The 23,674-nt window shown below is 45.1% G+C and overlaps 1 protein-coding gene across 3 annotated transcripts in view; it reads right to left on the bottom strand.

Annotated features, from left to right (window-relative positions):
• The window catches only part of LOC108415257 (AF4/FMR2 family member 1-like), a 76,661-nt gene extending 53,961 nt beyond the window's left edge, over positions 1-22,700 (bottom strand). For all 3 annotated transcript variants that reach the window (XM_037546142.1, XM_037546143.1, XM_037546144.1), the window contains exon 1: positions 22,476-22,700. In XM_037546142.1, the coding sequence (XP_037402039.1) occupies positions 22,476-22,540 (65 nt within the window). In that variant the 5' untranslated portion in view covers positions 22,541-22,700. The remainder of the gene's footprint in view (positions 1-22,475) is intronic.
• Positions 22,701-23,674: the final 974 nt, after the last annotated feature.

Raw genomic sequence — 23,674 nt, 5'->3', positions numbered from 1 at the left:
TAAAAAAATGTAAATGGAATTTCATTAGGATAAACTAAAACAAGCAGAGCTGCATACATTAAAAACCAGATGAGATAAATAAGACTGACTTTGGACAAACAAACTGAATTTTAAAACAGTAAACAAAAAATTCAAACTCAAAAATATCATGAATAAAAATATATCAATAAAATGATGGAGATAAAGTAGAATAACATGAAATGAGATTATTGGGAGGTGTCTGGAGGTGGACAGAGTTGTGGAGACTCCAGCTCTCTGTGGATGAAGAGTTCAGTACAAACTCAGCTGATCCGTCACTGAGCAGCTCGGATCAGTACGGCTATTTCTGGATAAGATCAGAGATGAGAAGCTGCTGCACAGCCAAGACGGATTCATAAATACAACCACATTTCCAAAAATGTTGGGATGCTGTGAAAAATGTAAATAAAAACAAAAGGCAACGATGTGCAAATCATTTAAACCCCAGGTTTCATTGAAAACACTACAAACACAACAAATCAAATGTTGAAACTGAGAAATTTCATGTTTTTTTGAAAAATATTTGCCTGTTTTGAATTCGAGGCCAACAACACGTTGTGAAAAAGTAAAGCTGTGTAACGCTAAAAACACCTGGTGGTTGATTGGCAACAGGTCAGCAGCATGACTGCATACAGAAGAGCATCAGCGCAACAGCGTGAGGCGTGTGTGTGAGGCGTGTGCAGTAGCGTGAGGTGTGTGTGTGAGGCGTGTGAGTGAGGAGTGTGCAGTAGCGTGAGGCGTGTGTGTGAGGAGTGTGCAGTAGCGTGAGGTGTGAGGCATGTGCAGTAGCGTGAGGCGTGTGCAGTAGCGTGTGGCGTGTGTGTGAGGCGTGTGTGAGGCGTGTGCAGTAGCGTGAGGCGTGTGCAGTAGCGTGTGGCGTGTGTGTGAGGCGTGTGTGAGGCGTGTGCAGTAGCGTGAGGCGTGTGCAGTAGCGTGAGGCGCGTGTGTGTGTGGAGCTGTGAGACTCGATCAGATGGAACGCCGCTCTGAAAGGTTCATCAGGGTAAAGCAGTTCAGGGCTGTAGTTTATAAACAGCTCAGTCTGGCGTTATTGTGGGGTTTGAACAGAGAGATGCGTCAGCCTGCAGTGATTTCTGGGTAAATTCCAACACCCTTCACCTCAGCTCACACGGTAACAGAACAGCCCCTTAAGGTGGTGCTGGAGAGCCAGACAGGAGACCAGGCAAGGGGACAAACTACTGAACAGCTACTGGGTGGAGGGACAGTGACGTCACTCAGTGTCGCTCAGTTCAGACTCGGAGCTCTGAACCTCAAACAGCACAAAAACACCACGTTTAATGAATCGGCTTCAACCGCCCGTCAGGTTTTAGTGAACTGTGACAGGAGTCCTGGACTGAGCGGCTCCAGTCTGTGTGAAGTCTTTACTGAGTCCTCAGTTACACTCGTCAGTTTAAACTGACGTTTTCATTCGTGGCTCTGAAATCCGACCCGTATCCGATCTGCGGCCATGCGGCTCAGTCTGAAAAGCCAGATCGGAATTCATGCGATCATAATTTCGCGCTGCTGAGACTCAGAAACATTTAGGCTGATGTTTCTGTACCAAAAACAGAAGAGACTCACTGCAACCGCTACGACTTCAAAGAGGTTTTGAACAAAACGGCCCTATAGTCTCCATGTCCAGCGCCCAGCGACCATCCAACATCAGTACCTCACTAATGCTCAACCAAATCCTCACAGCAATGTTCGACATCTAGAGTAAAGCCTTCCTAGAAGAGCAGAGGCTGTGACTGCAGCACAGACTCACTACTAACACCTTCATTTAAGGAGAAGCTCTGGATGGTTTGGCGTCTGGGCTCAGACATCCTGAGGGCAGAGGCCAGGTGTGGTTGTGCGGGGGTCCTCGGGGGGCTGCTGTAACGTAAGACTCAACACAACATCTGGCCCCAAATTCTCCACCTGGCATGTAGCCAGGCGCCACAAGAGGGTTAATCTAAAATGGAAACACTGATCACATCGACTCGCCTCCACACTGTCCATCCATAAAAACATAGAGCCGGAAAATGACGAGTGCCAATCAGTCTTACAGCAGACAAGCCCTCAGAGCAGCCCCCCCGAGAGAGGGGAGCAGAGCAGCCCACCGCTGTCCACTACAGAAACGCAGAACAAACAGGAACGCCAGGGTAAATAGAGCTGACCACCGGCGCTGCTGACCACTGGGACCACCACTTCAGCTGAACAAGAAACAGCAAAAAATTCTAACTGGAACTGGAGTTCAGCTCCTCACAGGCAGAGCAGCAGCGCTCCGGAAGAACGAGCTCAATATGTAATAACACTAACGTAATGTCATCGGACACCAGCAGCTTCTCCATCCACCAGCTTTATTTACAAACCTTGAAAAAACACTGAATGACGAAAGGATGAAAACACAGCTGAGGTGGGAAAGTTGGAATCTCACTGAAGGGCGACGGAAAAGGGTTCGTTTAAATAAGCAGGGACGCATCAGCTGTAAGCGAGAAGCGACTGGCCTACAGACGGTCTGACTACAGCACAGAGCGCGTCGAAGGTCCTCGACTTTCTGAAACGCTGATCAAAGCTGCTTTACAGCGTGTCTGATCACGGAGCTCCAGAGCCGTCTGGTGAAGGTGGACGTCGTAGGAGATTTCAGCCCTCGTTGGGCAGCTGCTCGTCCTGCCTGGCGTCGCTGCCGAGTTTTTATGATTGAATGCAACTCAAACGGCTGTAAAGACGATTCTACTGAGTCGGAGTTGATCTCCATCTCGCTGATCTTGACACCCCCCAGTCACTGCAGGTTAGACCACCCACACCTCCTCAGAACTGCAGTGGACAGAAACACGACTTACTTTGCTTTTTCACTCCTGAAACTTCATAACTGTGCATCGGATTTGTGCCACGTTTGAACGGAAACCCGACCTCTGAGGTAGATTTGGAAAATATCAGGTTGTTGAACTTGTCCATCAGGTTTATTTCACAGCAGCCCTGCAGTGAGAACTTGGTCTGAAGCTCTCAGCACCGAGACGCTCCTCAGAGGCCAAAGCACTTAAACAGCGCAGACAAAGGCCTAAAACTCCAGAGGAGATCCGTCTGCAGGAACGCAGACGAGCAACAAACTCACAGCTGCACAGCAACCGTCACCACAAAGCAACGGCCAAGACGCCGCCTCTGAGTCGCAGAGCGGCGAAGCTAAAAAGAAGCACAGAATCGTTTAACTTCACCACAGTTCACACACTTGTATGTGTGTTATATCACACACACACACACAGCTCCTGCCAGAAGAAATGCTGTATCTCTATTTTTCGTTATTTTCCTGTTTTCAGCATAGTCTGAAAGTGTCTGCTGTTCTTTACATTGTGTGTAAATTTCATGATGAATGGACCAAAACAAACGGCTCAGAATGACTTGGAAAACATTCTGGTTCCAGTGACTTCCATTAAAATTGAAGTAGGTTTTTTCCTTCTCCTGTAAAGTTTCCATTTTGGAGATACAAGGTTTTCTTCCAACAAAAGTAATTTATTTATATTTATTTATTCATTTATCTATTTGTTTATTCTTAAAAAGCCTATTTTTGTAAGTCAACAGCGGTGTATTATTCTGGGATGTCCCTTCAGCTTTTAATAAGAAACACTCAACAGTGAAGGTGAAATTTTTACTGCGTCAGATTAAAAACACAGATCAGGCCGTCGACACTGCGCTGCTCTTTCCTGTCTCACACCTGAATTTCTCAGCTTCTTCTTCTGATTCTCAGTTCCACCTTAAGCAGAGCAGCAGTTACAGTCTGGCACCTACACAGGCCTCAGTGTAACTGTGGCTCCACTTAAGCTGGAACAGGAAGTTCACATACGAAGCCATTGTCAGTGGAGTGGTCTGTGAGAGGGTGGGAGGCGACCGAGGGTCCTCCGTGTTTACCGTAACGACCGAACCCTCACCTGAGGAGGAGCTTCAGCCAGGCGACTCGCCTGCTTTGTAGCTGTGCTGCTGCTCTTCAGTCCATGTCTGTAGATCACAGTGAGTCAGAGACCACAGAATCCAGACCGTCAGAGACACGGACCACCTGCACTACAGGCCTGCAGGTAGCGCTGTGCTAACTGGGAAGGTAAAGGCTGTCTTACATTAGCTACACCCAGGAGGGCAAAGACGGCTCACAAAGCGCATCGCGATCTCTAGTTTTCCTTGGGCTGGACGAACTGGAACCGAAACGCTGAAAAAGAGTTTTAGTCTTTGTTTCTCAGAACTGCAAACGAGGCCTGACCGATTTCCTGACCGATGTTGTGATTATGGGTGTAATTGTGATGCTTTTTTATACACTGATGGGCTTTTTGGGCTACAAAGACCAGCGAACACAAAATCTTAGTTAAATAACAGAACGGCCTGCCAGGTGACGGTGGTTGTGATGTCACACATGAACGCCTGTTTGCCAGCTCTGTGCCGTCGGGTTAAATTTCCTTCTTTTAAAACGTGTAACGTACCAACGCCTTCGATAAACGACTATAAAATCATAATAAAAAGACACAGGAGCGATCACCGAACTGTCCCTATCCTAACACACTCCTCCCTGAACCCTCTGAGCTCCACCCACTCAAACCTGCACCGCAGAGGGACTGAAGAGTTTTCCGAGTCGGCTCTGTCGGCGCTCCGTCACTGAACCAGTCGTTCGTCACCGACACGAACCGTGCCGGTCAGTCTGTCCTGGAAGAACAGAGCACCGTGGTCGCTGAATCAACTACTTCCGTCAGTCAGCCTGACTTACCGTCATAACTCTACGCTGAACATTTAAACACAAACACCACAGCAGCTGGTCAGGACCCCCCCGGACCCCCGCCCAAACCTCAGCGACCACCTTAAACTGAAGCCCAGACCTCCGTCACTGTGCCACGGTAACTCCTCTGTAGCAGAACGTTTAATGGCCCTGATCTTTTATTCTTATTGTTATCATCTTCATCATCATCATCTGCTCTGATTCTACATAACAGCTTATAAAGTACATTAACAGAACATGCAGACTTCCACACGTCATGCGTCTCCCGAGCTCCTTTCACTCCGGATTGCGTTTCTTTTTTTTTCCCTCTTCACTCTGTCCGTCGCATTCCCGCGTAATTTGTCTCTTAGTTTATTCCCTGTTATCCGTCTGTGTTCGTCTGGTCTGTTCAGCGTGTTACAGTCACTGAGACCGACTCCGTCACCATAACAACCACCAGAGAAACCACGATAACTGAGAATATCAGAACAACCACACAGCAACAATCGGGAATAGCATATGAACCATTTAAGAACAACCACATAACACGCCACAGCAAACCTACCGACATCTCGGCAAACACTCGGAAACACTGCAACAGGCACCTTGGATGCCCTAGCAACCACTTGGCAACACCTTAGCAACCAGGTGTTAAATCCATGACAGTGACTTCACAACGAGAAACACTGCAAAGCCAAATTTGGCTTCTTCAGATTTTCTGTTCCATGGAGCAGGAGACACAGCGCAACCCTGAACCGGCCAGAACCGCGACCCGTTTAAGGCGGAAAATCCGAATAAGAAGCCAATTTCGGCTCTGTGGAGTTTCTTGAGCCGTTTGTCTGATCTGTATGTTTACAAGCCGTGCGACTCGAATCGGATGTTTTTCCTCAGATCCGATCCGACATGGTGGCTCACACTCACAATTTTGTCGTTAGTGTGAACGAACCGACTGAGCTCATCATGACCACGAGAACCAAGCAAACACCACGATCAGAAAACAAAGCAATGAGCAGAACGAGCTTCACCGACCGATATCAGCACTGAGCAGCTCAGCTTCGCTATCAGAGCGAGGCGGAGGAGAAAAGGGTGAGACGAGCCGTTTTTCCCAACGTTTACAGCTTCGGAGAGGAAACAGGAGCGCCGTCATCGCACTGAGGTGCACGCTAGGCCAACGCTGCTCAGAAGAAACATGACACTGACAGTAGTTAAACAGTATCTGAGTAACTGAGTATCTGAGTAACTGAGTAACTGAGTATCTGAGTAAATGTAATTGGTTTCTGTACTTTAGTATTTTTGGTGTATCTGTACTGAAGTTTCTCCGTTCTGGGCGACTTTTTCCTTTCACTCCACTACATTTCAGAGTCTAATATCCGACTTTTTCCTCCTACATTTTGAGAAATCTGTCGTTCCTTTTGGTTTCTGTGTGTATAAAAACGTCACATGTCAAAACGAAAGAAGCGCAAAGCCAGAGCACCAATCAGGGCCCAGCGGTCACTTTGTTTAGAGCTGGTTTTGACCTGTTGGTCATACCGACCCAGTGCAGCACGCGGTTCAACGTCAGCGCAGCAGCGTAAAACTTTGGGAGAGTCTGTTCAACATAAATGATGAAAGCAGACAAATCTTTCCAAAGCTCCTGTATTTTTACAGAGGAGGAGCGTTTTATTCATCTGAAGAATGTGGGTTTGCTACCCTGAGGCAACATAAAGCAATAGAGGGCTCAAGATCAGATATTCATATTAATATGAAAAAGGCACCATGCGGGTTGCGGAGGCACCGCGGAGGCACAGCGGAGGAACGAAGAGCGGGCCAGGGCAGCAGCTGAGTGCAATATCAGACATCAGACTGACAAATCAACGAGACACTCATTAACGAGACTCCTTACGGAAAACTGTGAGCCAATCTTTGGAAAAACGCAGCTGCGGATCTGAGCCGGTTGAAAATTAACAGTGAGCAGCACTTAATGAAGGAAACGCTGACTCAGCTGCAGCTCAGGCCGGCGGTCAAGAGGAGACTTACACAATTTCACTCTCGTAAACACCAACCACCACAGACACAGCAGGGCGTGAAGGGGAAGGCCACCAATCACTCAAAATTTCAGCATAATTAAGTGGTTTAGATGTAAACAGAGCAGTTCTGAGCGGTTTGGTGTGAAACACTCGGTTCTAGATAACCTTACTGAGTCAGAACTGTTCACAGTGGTGGTGATAGGAACCAGACGCTCCCCTCTAAAAGCTCCTCACAGAAAGTTCCTACATGAAATGGTTCTCCTCTGTGAACAATTAGGTCACAGTGAATTTCTCTAGAACTTCCCCCTTAAACAAGTGGGTTCTTGAGGGTTCTTTAGTGAAGACAATGGCTCACTATAGAACCATAAACACTCACAGAACCCTCTCATGCTTAAATGGTCCCTCAGATTGATTGAGATTCTGTTGTATTTGGTTCTATATATCTTTTAGAAAAGGGTTCTATAAGGAACCAAAAAGGGTTCTTTTGTTGTCATGGCAACCCCTGGTTCCTATCACCACCACTGTAAAGACATCTGAACCATTTCTGCTCTACATACGTCTCAGACTCACACAAGGGAATTATAAAATACGGTGTAATGCCCCTTTAAGTGTGTGTGTGTTGTTTGGACACATTTACGGCTGTTCAGAGGGAAGAACACAGCCACGGACGGACGGGAGCGCAATCATTTTTACAGCGTTCAGCAGACGCTCTGATCCAGAGCGACTTACAAGAAGAGCTTCGTCTGTATAGAGAAAGTGTCTCTGCTAGTTACCAGCAGGTCAGAGAGAGAGACGGTCCTGAGCTCAGATACTGATAGAAACACAGTCACTGATACAGAGAGAGAAGGAGCAGAGCTGAACACAGAACTCTGAGCCCTGCAATACAATACACTACAACACCACTAAACTACACTACAACACCACTAAACTACACTACACTACACTACAACACCACTAAACTACACTACACAACACCACTAAACTACACTACACTACAACACCACTAAACTACACTACACTACACCACCACCACTAAACTACACTACACTACAACACCACTACACTACACTACAACACCACTACACTACACTACAACACCACTAAACTACACTACACTACAACACCACTAAACTACACTACACTACAACACCACTAAACTACACTACACTACAACACCACTACACTACACTACACTACAACACCGCTAAACTACACTACACTACACTACAACACCACTAAACTACACTACACCACCACTAAACTACACTACACTACACTACAACACCACTAAACTACACTACACTACAACACCACTAAACTACACTACACTACAACACCACTAAACTACACTACACTACAACACCACTACACTACACTACACTACAACACCACTACACTACAACACCACTAAACTACACTACACTACAACACCACTAAACTACACTACACTACAACACCACTAAACTACACTACACTACACTACAACACCACTAAACTACACTACACTACACTACAACACCACTAAACTACACTACACTACAACACCACTAAACTACACTACACTACACTACACTACCACTAAACTACACTACACTACCACTAAACTACACTACAACACCACTAAACTACACTACACTACAACACCACTAAACTACACTACACTACACTACACTACAACACCACTAAACTACACTACAACACCACTAAACTACACTACAACACCACTAAACTACACTACACTACCACTAAACTACACTACACTACAACTAAACTACACTACACAACACCACTAAACTACACTACACTACAACACCACTACACTACACTACACTACAACACCACTAAACTACACTACACTACACTACAACACCACTAAACTACACTACACTACAACACCACTAAACTACACTACACTACACTACAACACCACACTACCACTAAACTACACTACACTACAACACCACTAAACTACACTACACTACACCACCACTAAACTACACTACACCACCACTAAACTACACTACACTACAACACCACTAAACTACACTACACTACAACACCACTACACTACCACTAAACTACACTACACTACACTACCACTAAACTACACTACACTACCACTAAACTACACTACACCACTAAACTACACTACACTACAACACCACTAAACTACACTACACTACAACACCACTACACTACCACTAAACTACACTACAACACCACTGCACTACCACTAAACTACACTACAACACCACTAAACTACACTACACTAGACTACAACACCACTAAACTACACTACACTAGACTACAACACCACTAAACTACACTACACTACCACTAAACTACACTACACTACAACACCACTAAACTACACTACAACACCACTAAACTACACTAAACTACACTACAACACCACTAAACTACACTACAACACCACTAAACTACACTACACTACACTACAACACCACTAAGCTACACTACACTACCACTAAACTACACTACACTACCACTAAACTACACTACACAACACCACTAAACTACACTACACTACAACACCACTAAACTACACTACACTACAACACCACTACACTACCACTAAACTACACTACAACACCACTGCACTACCACTAAACTACACTACAACACCACTAAACTACACTAGACTACAACACCACTAAACTACACTACACTACCACTAAACTACACTACACTACAACACCACTAAACTACACTACAACACCACTAAACTACACTAAACTACACTACAACACCACTAAACTACACTACAACACCACTAAACTACACTACACTACACTACAACACCACTAAACTACACTACACTACCACTAAACTACACTACACAACACCACTAAACTACACTACACTACAACACCACTACACTACACTACACTACAACACCACTAAACTACACTACACTACAACACCACTAAACTACACTACACTACACTACAAGACCACACTACCACTAAACTACACTACACTACAACACCACAAAACTACACTACACTACACCACTAAACTACACTACACTACACCACCACTAAACTACACTACACTACAACACCACTAAACTACACTACACTACAACACCACTACACTACACTACCACTAAACTACACTACACTACACTACACCACTAAACTACACTACACTACAACACCACTAAACTACACTACACCACTAAACTACACTACACTACAACACCACTAAACTACACTACACTACAACACCACTACACTACCACTAAACTACACTACAACACCACTACACTACCACTAAACTACACTACAACACCACTACACTACCACTAAACTACACTACAACACCACTAAACTACACTACACTAGACTACAACACCACTAAACTACACTACACTACAACACCACTAAACTACACTACACTACAACACCACTACACTACACTACAACACCACTACACTACACTACACTAGACTACAACACCACTAAACTACACTACACTACAACACCACTAAACTACACTACACTACAACACCACTAAACTACACTACACTACCACTAAACTACACTACACCACTAAACTACACTACACTACAACACCACTAAACTACCACTAAACTACACTACAACACCACTAAACTACACTACACTAGACTACAACACCACTAAACTACACTACACTAAACTACACTACAACACCACTAAACTACACTACACTACAACACCACTAAACTACACTACACTACAACACCACTAAACACCACTACACTACAACACCACTAAACACCACTACACTACACTACCACTAAACTACACTACACTACCACTAAACTACACTACACTACCACTAAACTACACTACACTAGACTACAACACCACTAAACTACACTACACCACTAAACTACACTACACTACAACACCACTACAACACCACTAAACTACACTACAACACCACTAAACTACACTAGACTACAACACCACTAAACTACACTACACCACAACACCACTAAACTACACTACAACACCACTAAACTACACTACCACTAAACTACACTACCACTAAACTACACTACACTACAACACAACACCACTAAACTACACTACACTACAACACAACACCACTAAACTACACTACACTACCACTAAACTACACTACAACACCACACTACACTACCACTAAACTACACTACAACACCACTAAACTACACTACAACACCACTAAACTACACTACACTACAACACCACTAAACTACACTACACTACAACACCACTAATCTACACTACACTACAACACCACTAAACTACACTACACTACACTACAACACCACTAAACTACACTACAACACCACTAAACTACACTACACTACAACACCACTAAACTACACTACAACACCACTACACTACACTACAACACCACTACACTACAACACCACTAATCTACACTACACTACAACACCACTACACTACAACACCACTACACTACAACACCACTACACCACACTACACTACACTACAACACCACTAAACTACACTACAACACCACTAAACTACACTACACTACACCACCACTAAACTACACTACACTACACCACCACTAAACTACACTACACTACACCACCACTAAACTACACTACACTACAACACCACTAAACTACACTACACTACACTACAACACCACTAAACTACACTACAACACCACTAAACTACACTACAACACCACTAAACTACACTACCACTAAACTACAACACCACTACACTACACTACCACTAAACTACACTACAACACCACTAAACTACACTACAACACGACTACACTACACTACAACACCACTAAACTACACTACACTACCACTAAACTACACTACACTACAACACCACACCACTAAACTACACTACAACAGCACTAAACTACACTACAAGACCACTAAACTACACTACAACACCACTAAACTACACTACAACACCACTAAACTACACTACAACACCACTAAACTACACTACACTACAACACCACTAAACTACACTACAACACCACTAATCTACACTACACTACAACACCACTAATCTACACTACACTACAACACCACTAATCTACACTACAAGAGCACTAAACTACACTACAAGACCACTAAACTACACCACACTACCACTAAACACCACTAAACTACACTACACTACAACACCACACTACACTACACTACAACACCACTAAACTACACTACAACACCACTAAACTACACTACACTACAACACCACACCACTAAACTACACTACACTACAACAGCACTAAACTACACTACAAGACCACTAAACTACACTACAACACCACTAAACTACACTACAACACCACTAAACTACACTACACTACAACACCACTAATCTACACTACACTACAACACCACTAATCTACACTACACTACAACACCACTAATCTACACTACACTACAACACCACTAATCTACACTACAACAGCACTAAACTACACTACAAGACCACTAAACTACACCACACTACCACTAAACACCACTAAACTACACTACACTACAACACCACACTACACTACACTACACTACACTACAACACCACTAAACTACACTACAACACCACTAAACTACACTACACTACAACACCACTAATCTACACTACACTACAACACCACTAATCTACACTACACTACAACACCACTAATCTACACTACACTACACTACAACAGCACTAAACTACACTACAAGACCACTAAACTACACCACACTACCACTAAACACCACTAAACTACACTACACTACACTACACTACAACACCACTAAACTACACTACACTACAACACCACTAAACTACACTACAACACCACTAAACTACACTACACTACAACACCACTAAACTACACTACACTACAACACCACTAAACTACACTACAACACCACTAAACTACACTACAACACCACTAAACTACACTACACTACAACACCACTAAACTACACTACACTACAACACCACTAAACTACACTACAACACCACTAAACTACACTACACTACACTACAACACCACTAAACTACACCACACTACAACACCACTAAACTACACCACACTACACTACAACACCACTAATCTACACTACACTACAACACCACTAATCTACACTACAACACCACTAATCTACACTACACTACACTACAACACCACTAAACTACACTACACTACACTACAACAGCACTAAACTACACTACAAGACCACTAAACTACACCACACTACCACTAAACTACACTACACTACAACACCACTAAACTACACTACAACACCACTAAACTACACTACAACACCACTAAACTACACTACACTACACTACACTACAACAGCACTAAACTACACTACAAGACCACTAAACTACACCACACTACCACTAAACAACACTACACTACACTACAACACCACTAAACTACACTACACTACAACACCACTAAACTACACTACACTACAACACCACTAAACTACACTACAACACCACTAAACTACACCACACTACAACACCACTAAACTACACCACACTACACTACAACACCACTAATCTACACTACACTACAACACCACTAATCTACACTACACTACAACACCACTAATCTACACTACACTACACTACACTACAACACCACTAAACTACACTACACTACAACACCACTAAACTACACTACACTACAACACCACTACACTACACTACACTACAACACCACTACACTACACTACAACACCACTAATCTACACTACACTACAACAGCACTAATCTACACTACACTACAACAGCACTAAACTACACTACACTACAACACCACTAAACTACACTACACTACAACACCACTAATCTACACTACACTACAACACCACTAATCTACACTACACTACAACAGCACTAATCTACACTACACTACAACAGCACTAATCTACACTACACTACAACAGCACTAAACTACACTACACTACAACACCACTAAACTACACTACACTACAACACCACTAATCTACACTACACTACAACACCACTAATCTACACTACACTACAACACCACTAATCTACACTACACTACAACACCACTAATCTACACTACACTACACTACAACACCACTAATCTACACTACACTACAACACCACTAATCTACACTACACTACAACACCACTAATCTACACTACACTACACTACAACAGCACTAAACTACACTACAAGACCACTAAACTACACCACACTACCACTAAACACCACTAAACTACACTACACTACAACACCACTAAACTACACTACACTACAACACCACTAAACTACACTACACTACACTACAACACCACTAAACTACACCACACTACACTACAACACCACTAATCTACACTACACTACAACACCACTAATCTACACTACAACACCACTAATCTACACTACACTACACTACAACACCACTAAACTACACTACACTACACTACAACAGCACTAAACTACACTACAAGACCACTAAACTACACCACACTACCACTAAACACCACTACACTACACTACAACACCACTAAACTACACTACAACACCACTAAACTACACAACACCACTAAACTACACTACACTACAACACCACTAAACTACACTACACTACAACACCACTAAACTACACTACACTACAACACCACTAAACTACACTACACTACAACACCACTAAACTACACTACAACACCACTAAACTACACTACACTACAACACCACTAAACTACACCACACTACACTACAACACCACTAATCTACACTACAACACCACTAATCTACACTACACTACAACACCACTAATCTACACTACACTACAACACCACTAATCTACACTACACTACACTACACTACAACACCACTAAACTACACTACACTACAACACCACTAAACTACACTACACTACAACACCACTAAACTACACCACACTACACTACAACACCACTAAACTACACCACACTACACTACAACACCACTAATCTACACTACACTACACTACAACAGCACTAAACTACACTACAAGACCACTAAACTACACTACACTACAACACCACTAATCTACACTACACTACAACACCACTAATCTACACTACACTACAACACCACTAATCTACACTACAACAGCACTAATCTACACTACACTACAACGGCACTAAACTACACTACAACACCACTAAACTACACTACAACACCACTAAACTACACTACACTACAACACCACTAAACTACACTACACTACAACACCACTAAACTACACTACAACACCACTAAACTACACTACACTACAACACCACTAATCTACACTACACTACAACACCACTAATCTACACTACACTACAACACCACTAATCTACACTACACTACAACACCACTAATCTACACTACACTACAACAGCACTAAACTACACTACACTACAACACCACTAATCTACACTACACTACAACACCACTAATCTACACTACACTACACTACAACACCACTAATCTACACTACACTACACTACAACAGCACTAAACTACACTACAAGACCACTAAACTACACCACACTACCACTAAACACCACTAAACTACACTACACTACACTACAACACCACTAAACTACACTACAACACCACTAAACTACACTACACTACAACACCACTAAACTACACTACACTACAACACCACTAAACTACACTACAACACCACTAAACTACACTACACTACAACACCACTAAACTACACTACACTACAACACCACTAAACTACACTACACTACAACACCACTAAACTACACTACACTACAACACCACTAAACTACACTACAACACCACTAAACTACACTACAACACCACTAAACTACACTACACTACAACACCACTAAACTACACCACACTACACTACAACACCACTAATCTACACTACACTACAACACCACTAATCTACACTACACTACAACACCACTAATCTACACTACACTACAACACCACTAATCTACACTACACTACAACAGCACTAAACTACACTACAAGACCACTAAACTACAACAGCACTAAACTACACTACAAGACCACTAAACTACACCACACTACCACTAAACACCACTAAACTACACTACACTACAACACCACTAAACTACACTACACTACAACACCACTAAACTACACTACACTACAACACCACTAAACTACACTACACTACAACACCACTAAACTACACTACACCACCACTAAACTACACTACACTACACCACCACTAAACTACACTACAACACCACTAAACTACACTACAACACCACTAAACTACACTACAACACCACTAAACACCACTAAACTACAACACCACTAAACTACACTACACTACCACTAAACTACACTACAAGACCACTAAACTACACTACAACACCACTAATCTACACTACACTACACCACCACTAAACTACACTACACTACACCACCACTAAACTACACTACACTACACCACCACTAAACTACACTACAACACCACTAAACTACACTACACTACACTACACTACAACACCACTAAACTACACCACACTACACTACAACACCACTAATCTACACTACACTACACTACAACAGCACTAAACTACACTACAAGACCACTAAACACCACTTAACTACACTACACTACACTACAACACCACTAAACTACACTACACTACAACACCACTAAACTACACTACACTACAACACCACTAAACTACACTACACCACCACTAAACTACACTACACTACACCACCACTAAACTACACTACAACACCACTAAACTACACTACAACACCACTAAACTACACTACAACACCACTAAACACCACTAAACTACAACACCACTAAACTACACCACACTACAACACCACTAAACACCACTAAACTACAACACCACTAAACTACACTACACTACCACTAAACTACACTACAAGACCACTAAACTACACTACAACACCACTAATCTACACTACACTACAACACCACTAAACTACACTACACTACACCACCACTAAACTACACTACACTACAACACCACTACACTACCACACCACTACACTACCACTACACTACACTACACCACCACTACACTACACTACAACACCACTACACTACACCACCACTACACTACACTACAACACCACTACACTACATCACCACTACACTACACTACAACACCACTAAACTACAACACCACTACACTACAACACAACTACCACTAAACTACAATACAACTACAACACAATACAACTAAACTACAATACAACTAAACTACAATACAATACCACTAAACTACAATACCACTAAACTACAATACACTACAACACCACTACACTACTACACTACATCACCACTACACTACAACACCACTACACTAAACTACAACACCACTACACTACAACACCACTACACTACAACACCACTACACTACAACACCACTACCACTAAACTACAATACAATACAGTAAACTACACCACCATCTAACTACAACACAATACAACTAAACTACAATACCACTAAACTACAATACCACTAAACTACAATACACGAAACTACAATACACGAAACTACAATACACGAAACTACAATACACAGTGCAGAATAAAAACGGCACCGTACGGGTTTCACACTCCTTTAAGCTTCATTTAACAGACAGAGTGGAGCCGCATCAACAAAACACCATCAAAAACCGGATTCGGTGGGTTTTATTCAACGTTTTTATAATAATTGTAAATTAAGTAATAATTATTTTAATTCAGTGGATGCACAGCTTCATACATTCCCAGGTGGTTGCAAATGTGTTCCTACTTGGCTGCTAAGGGGTTTCTAGGTGGCTACTATAGTATCCCACGCGGTTGCTAGGGTGCTGCCGGGCAGCTGCTACTGTAGCCCACATGGTGAACAGGGCGCTGCTAACGGCCTTTTATCATTTTGACATTCAGGGTGCACAAACTTTTGCCACATTTTGCTGTCCACTGAGCGCTGTGTGCCAGGGAGCTGTGGTGGTGATGTCACAACACATGGGGGTTTGGTGGAGTCTGGTTGGTCTAACTCATCTACAGGCAGTTCCCAAGCGCTGGTTAAATTTCCCTCTTAAACCTGAAGACGCCATTTTTATTCATTTAGGATATGATTTTTTAAAAACTTACACTCACTTAAAATGTGATTTCAATACAAACAAACGTCCTCCAGCTCTAGAGCGAGGCGAGCGAACGAGCCCGATTACTGAGGCGCGCGGTATCTGGAGAACAGGGAGGAGCCAGTATAGTGAAATATGGTGAAAGACGAGTCAGAAACCTGAAAAAAAACCATTTAATAAACGCTAATTCATTAACTCATTAATTACGACTGTCAGTGAATGAAATACTAGTTAAGTATTTGGGTTCTAGCATTCCGGATCTACGGTCACAATTCATGAGACTCAGTAACACCAGAGAAAAGGATATTTCCAACCCACACTGTGGATTAAAGAGGAAGTCCACCTATTTTTCAAAATCCCTGCATAACTCCATGTGTGTGAGGTGTGATCAGAGGTTCAGAGGGTTTGGTGTGAAATGGTTCTGACGGGAACCAGGCGTCGCCATGACTACAACACAGATATAGACACTTTATTTACCATCCAGAACCACCAGAGAACCTACACGAGTCTTCTGAGTTTATATGGAATGTTGATGATGGAAAACAGTGGAAAATCTGGAATAATGAGTTTTCTTTGGGGACTACTTTGCCGCACAACGCCCTGCATGTCTCCCTCCACCATGAATGGAGTTGAAGTTCTCTAAACTCTCATAAAACAGCGTCTCAGTCATCAGGCAGTGAATTCAGAGCTTTTAGAGGGACGTCTGGTTCCCATCACCACCATTTCTAGAGTTTATCTAGAAACCAAACCGCTCTGTTTACATCAGAACCATTTAATTCTGCAGAAATAGTGAAAAATGGGTGGAGCTCCCCTTTAAATGTTGGGCTGAGTCTGTCTCCTGGGCTTGCGTGTAAAGGAGATGCAATGCAAGTCAAGCAGAGACAGAACCAGGGAACCACGGCTCCTCACAGACCAACAACACTGAAGCAAAAAGTCTGAGTGTTCAAAAAAGCTCAAAGGGGCCAAACTAGAGAGGAACCAACAGAGCTGTGTCCTCTCACAGCTGGACAGGCTGAACTCTACTACAGCGCCGTCAGCGTCTGAGAGAACGACAGTTAAAGCTGCGCAGCTCTTAGTAGAGAAACAATCCGCTGTGATTGATCTGCGCGTTTTATCTCTCTCTGGTATTTACACTCACCACCCAGCCAACACTGCGTTACACCGAACCAGCCGACGGGACCAAACAGATCCCAGTGGATGCTGGAGGACAGTGAGGAGTCAGGAACCCAGCCTGGGTTAAAACACTCAGCATTGAAGGGGGCGCTAGAGGACGAATCAGAGGATCTGCTGTTATTCCAACAGCCTCAGCAGCTGAACATGTACAGTGGAGTAAGCTGCTTCAGATCTTCTCCTGGAATGGAAATAAAGGCCATAATCTTTATGATCAATGAAGGATTCTGATTACCCAAGTCGTGAGACTCGGCCGCCCGTCCGCTGTGGAAACTGGAGGTACAAGTCCACATGGACAGGCCTGGCTGTCATTATAGCGCCCCCTACTGTATCACTCAGAATGCAAAACAGCGTCTGTGTAGCTCAAAGCGTTTCAGGCCTAAACCTCCATTTATCATCACTGAAACGAGGAACGCGAGTCAACCAGCCTCTGCCTCACTTTACTCTCTGAAATTAAAGATTAAACACTCCACCCCACGACTCTCTATAGGTATGGGGTTTATATGGAAACTGCCCGATTCTCTTTACCAGGCCCAGCGTCGTTACTCTGTGCCGCGTTATCGTCTTCATCTCAGCTGAAAACACAGCAGAACGTTATGAATGTAAACTAATACGGACATATGGAACAAATCGACTGTTCCTGCGGACTTTACCCAGAATTTCTCTAACAGTGACCAGCTCAGGCTGACTGTGACAGGACGCTATTAATGTCCCACCACTGAGCCCCTGTCCCCCCGTTAGCGCCGTAAACTCGGCGGTCTGACAGGGAACGACTGATGACGAGGCAGCAGATCCTCCACTTATACAGTCAATCATGAAAGAAGTTTCTGCTCTGGTGATGGTCTTAATCACCGTCCTGTCACCTCCAGGAGAATCTGCACGGAATCTCACTGACCAGCTGCACGTCCCATCATAGACAGCAGAATTAGTGCCGTTTACCTGGATTTAGTGCCACATACTGAGTAAAAACCACTGTTCAGCGTTTAATGAAGCGCTGCTGGCTCTGTGTTCTCGGTAAACACTGCATCATCAACGTTTCATGAAGTATCACGATGTTATAATTTCCCAACGACGTTCAGATATAACGGTCAATGAACAACATCCCAACTTTTCTATAGAGTTTTTATAAACTGACCGAGTCAGAGCCGCTCACAATGGTGGTGATAGGAACCAGACGTCCCTCTAAAAGCTCCTCACAGTGGTGGTGATGGGAACCAGACGTCCCTCTAAAAGCTCCTCACAGTGGTGGTGATGGGAACCAGACGTCCCTCTAAAAGCTCCTCACAGTGGTGGTGATGGGAACCAGACGTCCCTCTAAAAGCTCCTACAGAAAGTTCCTACATGAACTGGTTCTGAATTCACTGCCTGATGACTGAGACGCTGTTTTATGAGAGTTTAGAGAACTTCAACTCCATTCATGGTGGAGGGAGACATGCATGGCGCTGTGCGGCAAAACAGTCCCCAAAGAAAACTCATTATTCCAGATTTTCCACTATTTTCCATCATCAGCATTCTAGATAGACTCGTGTAGGTTCTCTGGTGGTTCTGGGTGGTAAATAAAGCAGCTGATTATGCGCTGCAGACATCTCGCACAGCAGGGCTTCTTCCTTAGCCGGCTAACTTTAACCTGCTGCAGGGCCGGTTAGGCTCAGGATTTCGGATCATTAACAGCTGCTTTACCAACCAGAGCCGAGATTCTGGCACAGATGGACCCACCCGCCACTTTTCTGGACAGTCTTGTGAAAACATCGTTTTCAGCTCAGTAAACAAACGATGCTACACTGATATCAGCAGTGTTTGGGTCCAGATCAGCCGGTCCTGTACATGGGCCGAGCGTTTGGGTCCAGATCAGCCGGTCCTGTACATGGACCGAGCATTTGGGTCCAGATCTGCCGGTCCTGTACATGGACCGAGCGTTTGGGTCCAGATCTGCCGGTCCTGTACATGGACCGAGCGTTTGGGTCCTGTGTTTGGGTCCAGATCAGCTGGTCCTGTACATGGACCGAGCATTTGGGTCCAGATCAGTCCTGTGTTTGCATGTCAGCGCATGTACACACATCCCAATTCCTGCCTGTTTATTTGTAAACTCTCACAGACATAAACCCGGACTCGGCACTGATCCTAATCCCGTAATCCCAATTTAAAGCCACACCTGCTGAACAGCTTTAAGCCCCAAACTGTATTCCTGCTGATCGGTTCTGATTTCGGTCACCATGATAATAAAGTGCTCTCACTGCAGCCCCGCCAACACCGCCCGCTCCGCTCCCCAGCTCCGCTCCCCAGCTCCGCTCCCCAGCCCCGCTCCCCAGCCCCATCAACACCGCCCGCTCCGCTCCCCAGCTCCGCCAACACCGCCCGCTCCGCTCCCCAGCCCCATCAACACCGCCCGCTCCGCTCCCCAGCTCCGCCAACACCGCCCGCTCCGCTCCCCAGCCCGATCAACACCGCCCGCTCCGCTCCCCAGCCCCATCAACAACGCCCGCTCCGCTCCCCAGCTCCGCCAACACCGCCCGTTCCGCTCCCCAGCCCGATCAACACCGCCCGCTCCGCTCCCCAGCCCGATCAACACCGCCCGCTCCCCAGCCCGATCAACACCGCCCGCTCCGCTCCCCAGCCCCATCAACACCGCCCGCTCCGCTCCCCAGCTCCGCCAACACCGCCCGCTCCGCTCCCCAGCCCCGCCAACACCGCCCGCTCCGCTCCCCAGCCCGATCAACACCGCCCGCTCCGCTCCCCAGCCCGATCAACACCGCCCGCTCCGCTCCCCAGCCCCATCAACACCGCCCGCTCCGCTCCCCAGCCCCGCCAACACCGCCCGCTCCGCTCCCCAGCCCCGCCAACACCGCCCGCTCCGCTCCCCAGCCCCGCCAACACCGCCCGCTCCGCTCCCCAGCCCCCACTTCCTACATCGATACTGGGCTCAGCAGAGCTGCCATGACGGACTAATTTATCGCGGGTTACTTCCACGGAGGAAAGTCCGTGTTAATGCCCACTGCGCGTCGGCCGGGGGGTAAACGCCGTCCGGCCCGTTTAACAGCTGGGCTGTCAACAAACAGAACAAGTTAGCAGGAGATAAACAGACGCTTCATTATCCCGCAGAGGATCCTGCCGAAAACTTCCAGGTGTTTCCAGCTCCTCGCTCGAATTTCCCCGTTCCACCTTAAACGGAGCACGTAACGCCAGAACGTAACTGCTGCACCATTTAAGGTGGAACGGGGAAATTCAAGCCTCCCAGGCGCCGTTAAAAGCCGCTTCAGTACAAATGATGACATTAAAACACGCAGAACATTTGAAAATAAACTTGTCAGCGAATAAAGAAGCTCAAAAAGCTGAAAAGGCGAAACTTTCCTGTCAGAAAGCGAGTCGGTCCGGCCGGCTGGCCCAAACCGGCTGCCGAGCGGCGAACCCGCTGCACTCACCTCGGCTGAGCAGCCATGGTTCCGGGCGGATTAGGAGCCGAATTCGAAGTTGCTCGGTTTGCCATGGAGCTCCAGGCGGTCCCGACCGAGCCGACCTCCCTTCACATCGCTTCGGGTGAAGAGCCGAGCGGCGGATTTATGATTTACAGACGCCGGAAAAGTCGATTCGCTCCTCCATACTTCACAACTTGTTGTAGCAGAACGGCTAGAACCCGGACTCAGCGGGCTGAACCACTCGGGCCGAGCTGCGGGGGGGCGGCCGGGACAACTCGAGCGTCTGGTTTTCTGTGAGTTTGAACAAAAATAATCGTTCAGCGCTGTGTTTCGTTTCTAGACGGTTATTATATCAGCTTCGCGCATTGTATTCAACTGCCAGCACTGCGGCTTCCAGCATCACCTCGCCGCTCCTTCCGAGCGCCCCCGCCGCCCACATGGTACAGTCCGTCGCTCCTATTATGGACATGTTATTCTGGAAAAGCGTGCCAAAATATCAGCGAGGGGTGTGAGGACTAGAAAACTCCCATTGAAACCCTGAAGCTCCTGCTCCTCGCCCCCCAGCACGCCTCTTTAAGGAGGAGCGCACTGTGCTGCTTTAAAGCGCTGAGGAAGGTCACTTCAGGTCTTCAGAGCTTGCTGCAATGGTCAGGCCTTAAAGTGAAACTGCACCTATTTTTGTAAATCTTTGAATGATTAACCCATAAATGGCCTGAGTTCATTTTCTCCCTCTATTAAAGTCTTCATATAACATGATCCACACCCACCGGTCAGGCAGGACATCATGACCTCCTCCTCGTTTCTACGCTCATTGTCCACTTTATCAGCTCCACTGACCGTATAGTTCCCCTCTGTAGTCCTACAGTTACAAACTGTAGTCCATCTGTTTCTCTGATACTCTGTTACCCTGTTCTTCAGTGGTCAGGACCCCCATGGACCCTCACAGAGCAGGTACTGATTGGGTGGTGGGTCATTCTCTGCAGTAACACTGACGTGGTGGTGGTGTGTTAGTGTATGTTGTGCTGGTACAAGTGGATCAGACACTGTTTTTAAACCCCGTGTCCACTCACCTTGTCAGCCCACCTTTTAGATGTAAAGTCAGAGACGATCTGGTTGTGCTGAGTGGATCAGACAAACACTGTTTCCACTCACTGGACTATTCTCAGTCCAGCAGTGACACTGAGGTGTTTAAAAACTCCAGCAGC

This window comes from Pygocentrus nattereri, chromosome 16 (assembly GCF_015220715.1).
Source record: "Pygocentrus nattereri isolate fPygNat1 chromosome 16, fPygNat1.pri, whole genome shotgun sequence".
In the NCBI taxonomy this organism is placed as follows: domain Eukaryota; kingdom Metazoa; phylum Chordata; class Actinopteri; order Characiformes; family Serrasalmidae; genus Pygocentrus; species Pygocentrus nattereri.
Note: the sequence above shows the minus strand (reverse complement) of the source record. Positions and strands in the feature narration are given on the sequence as shown.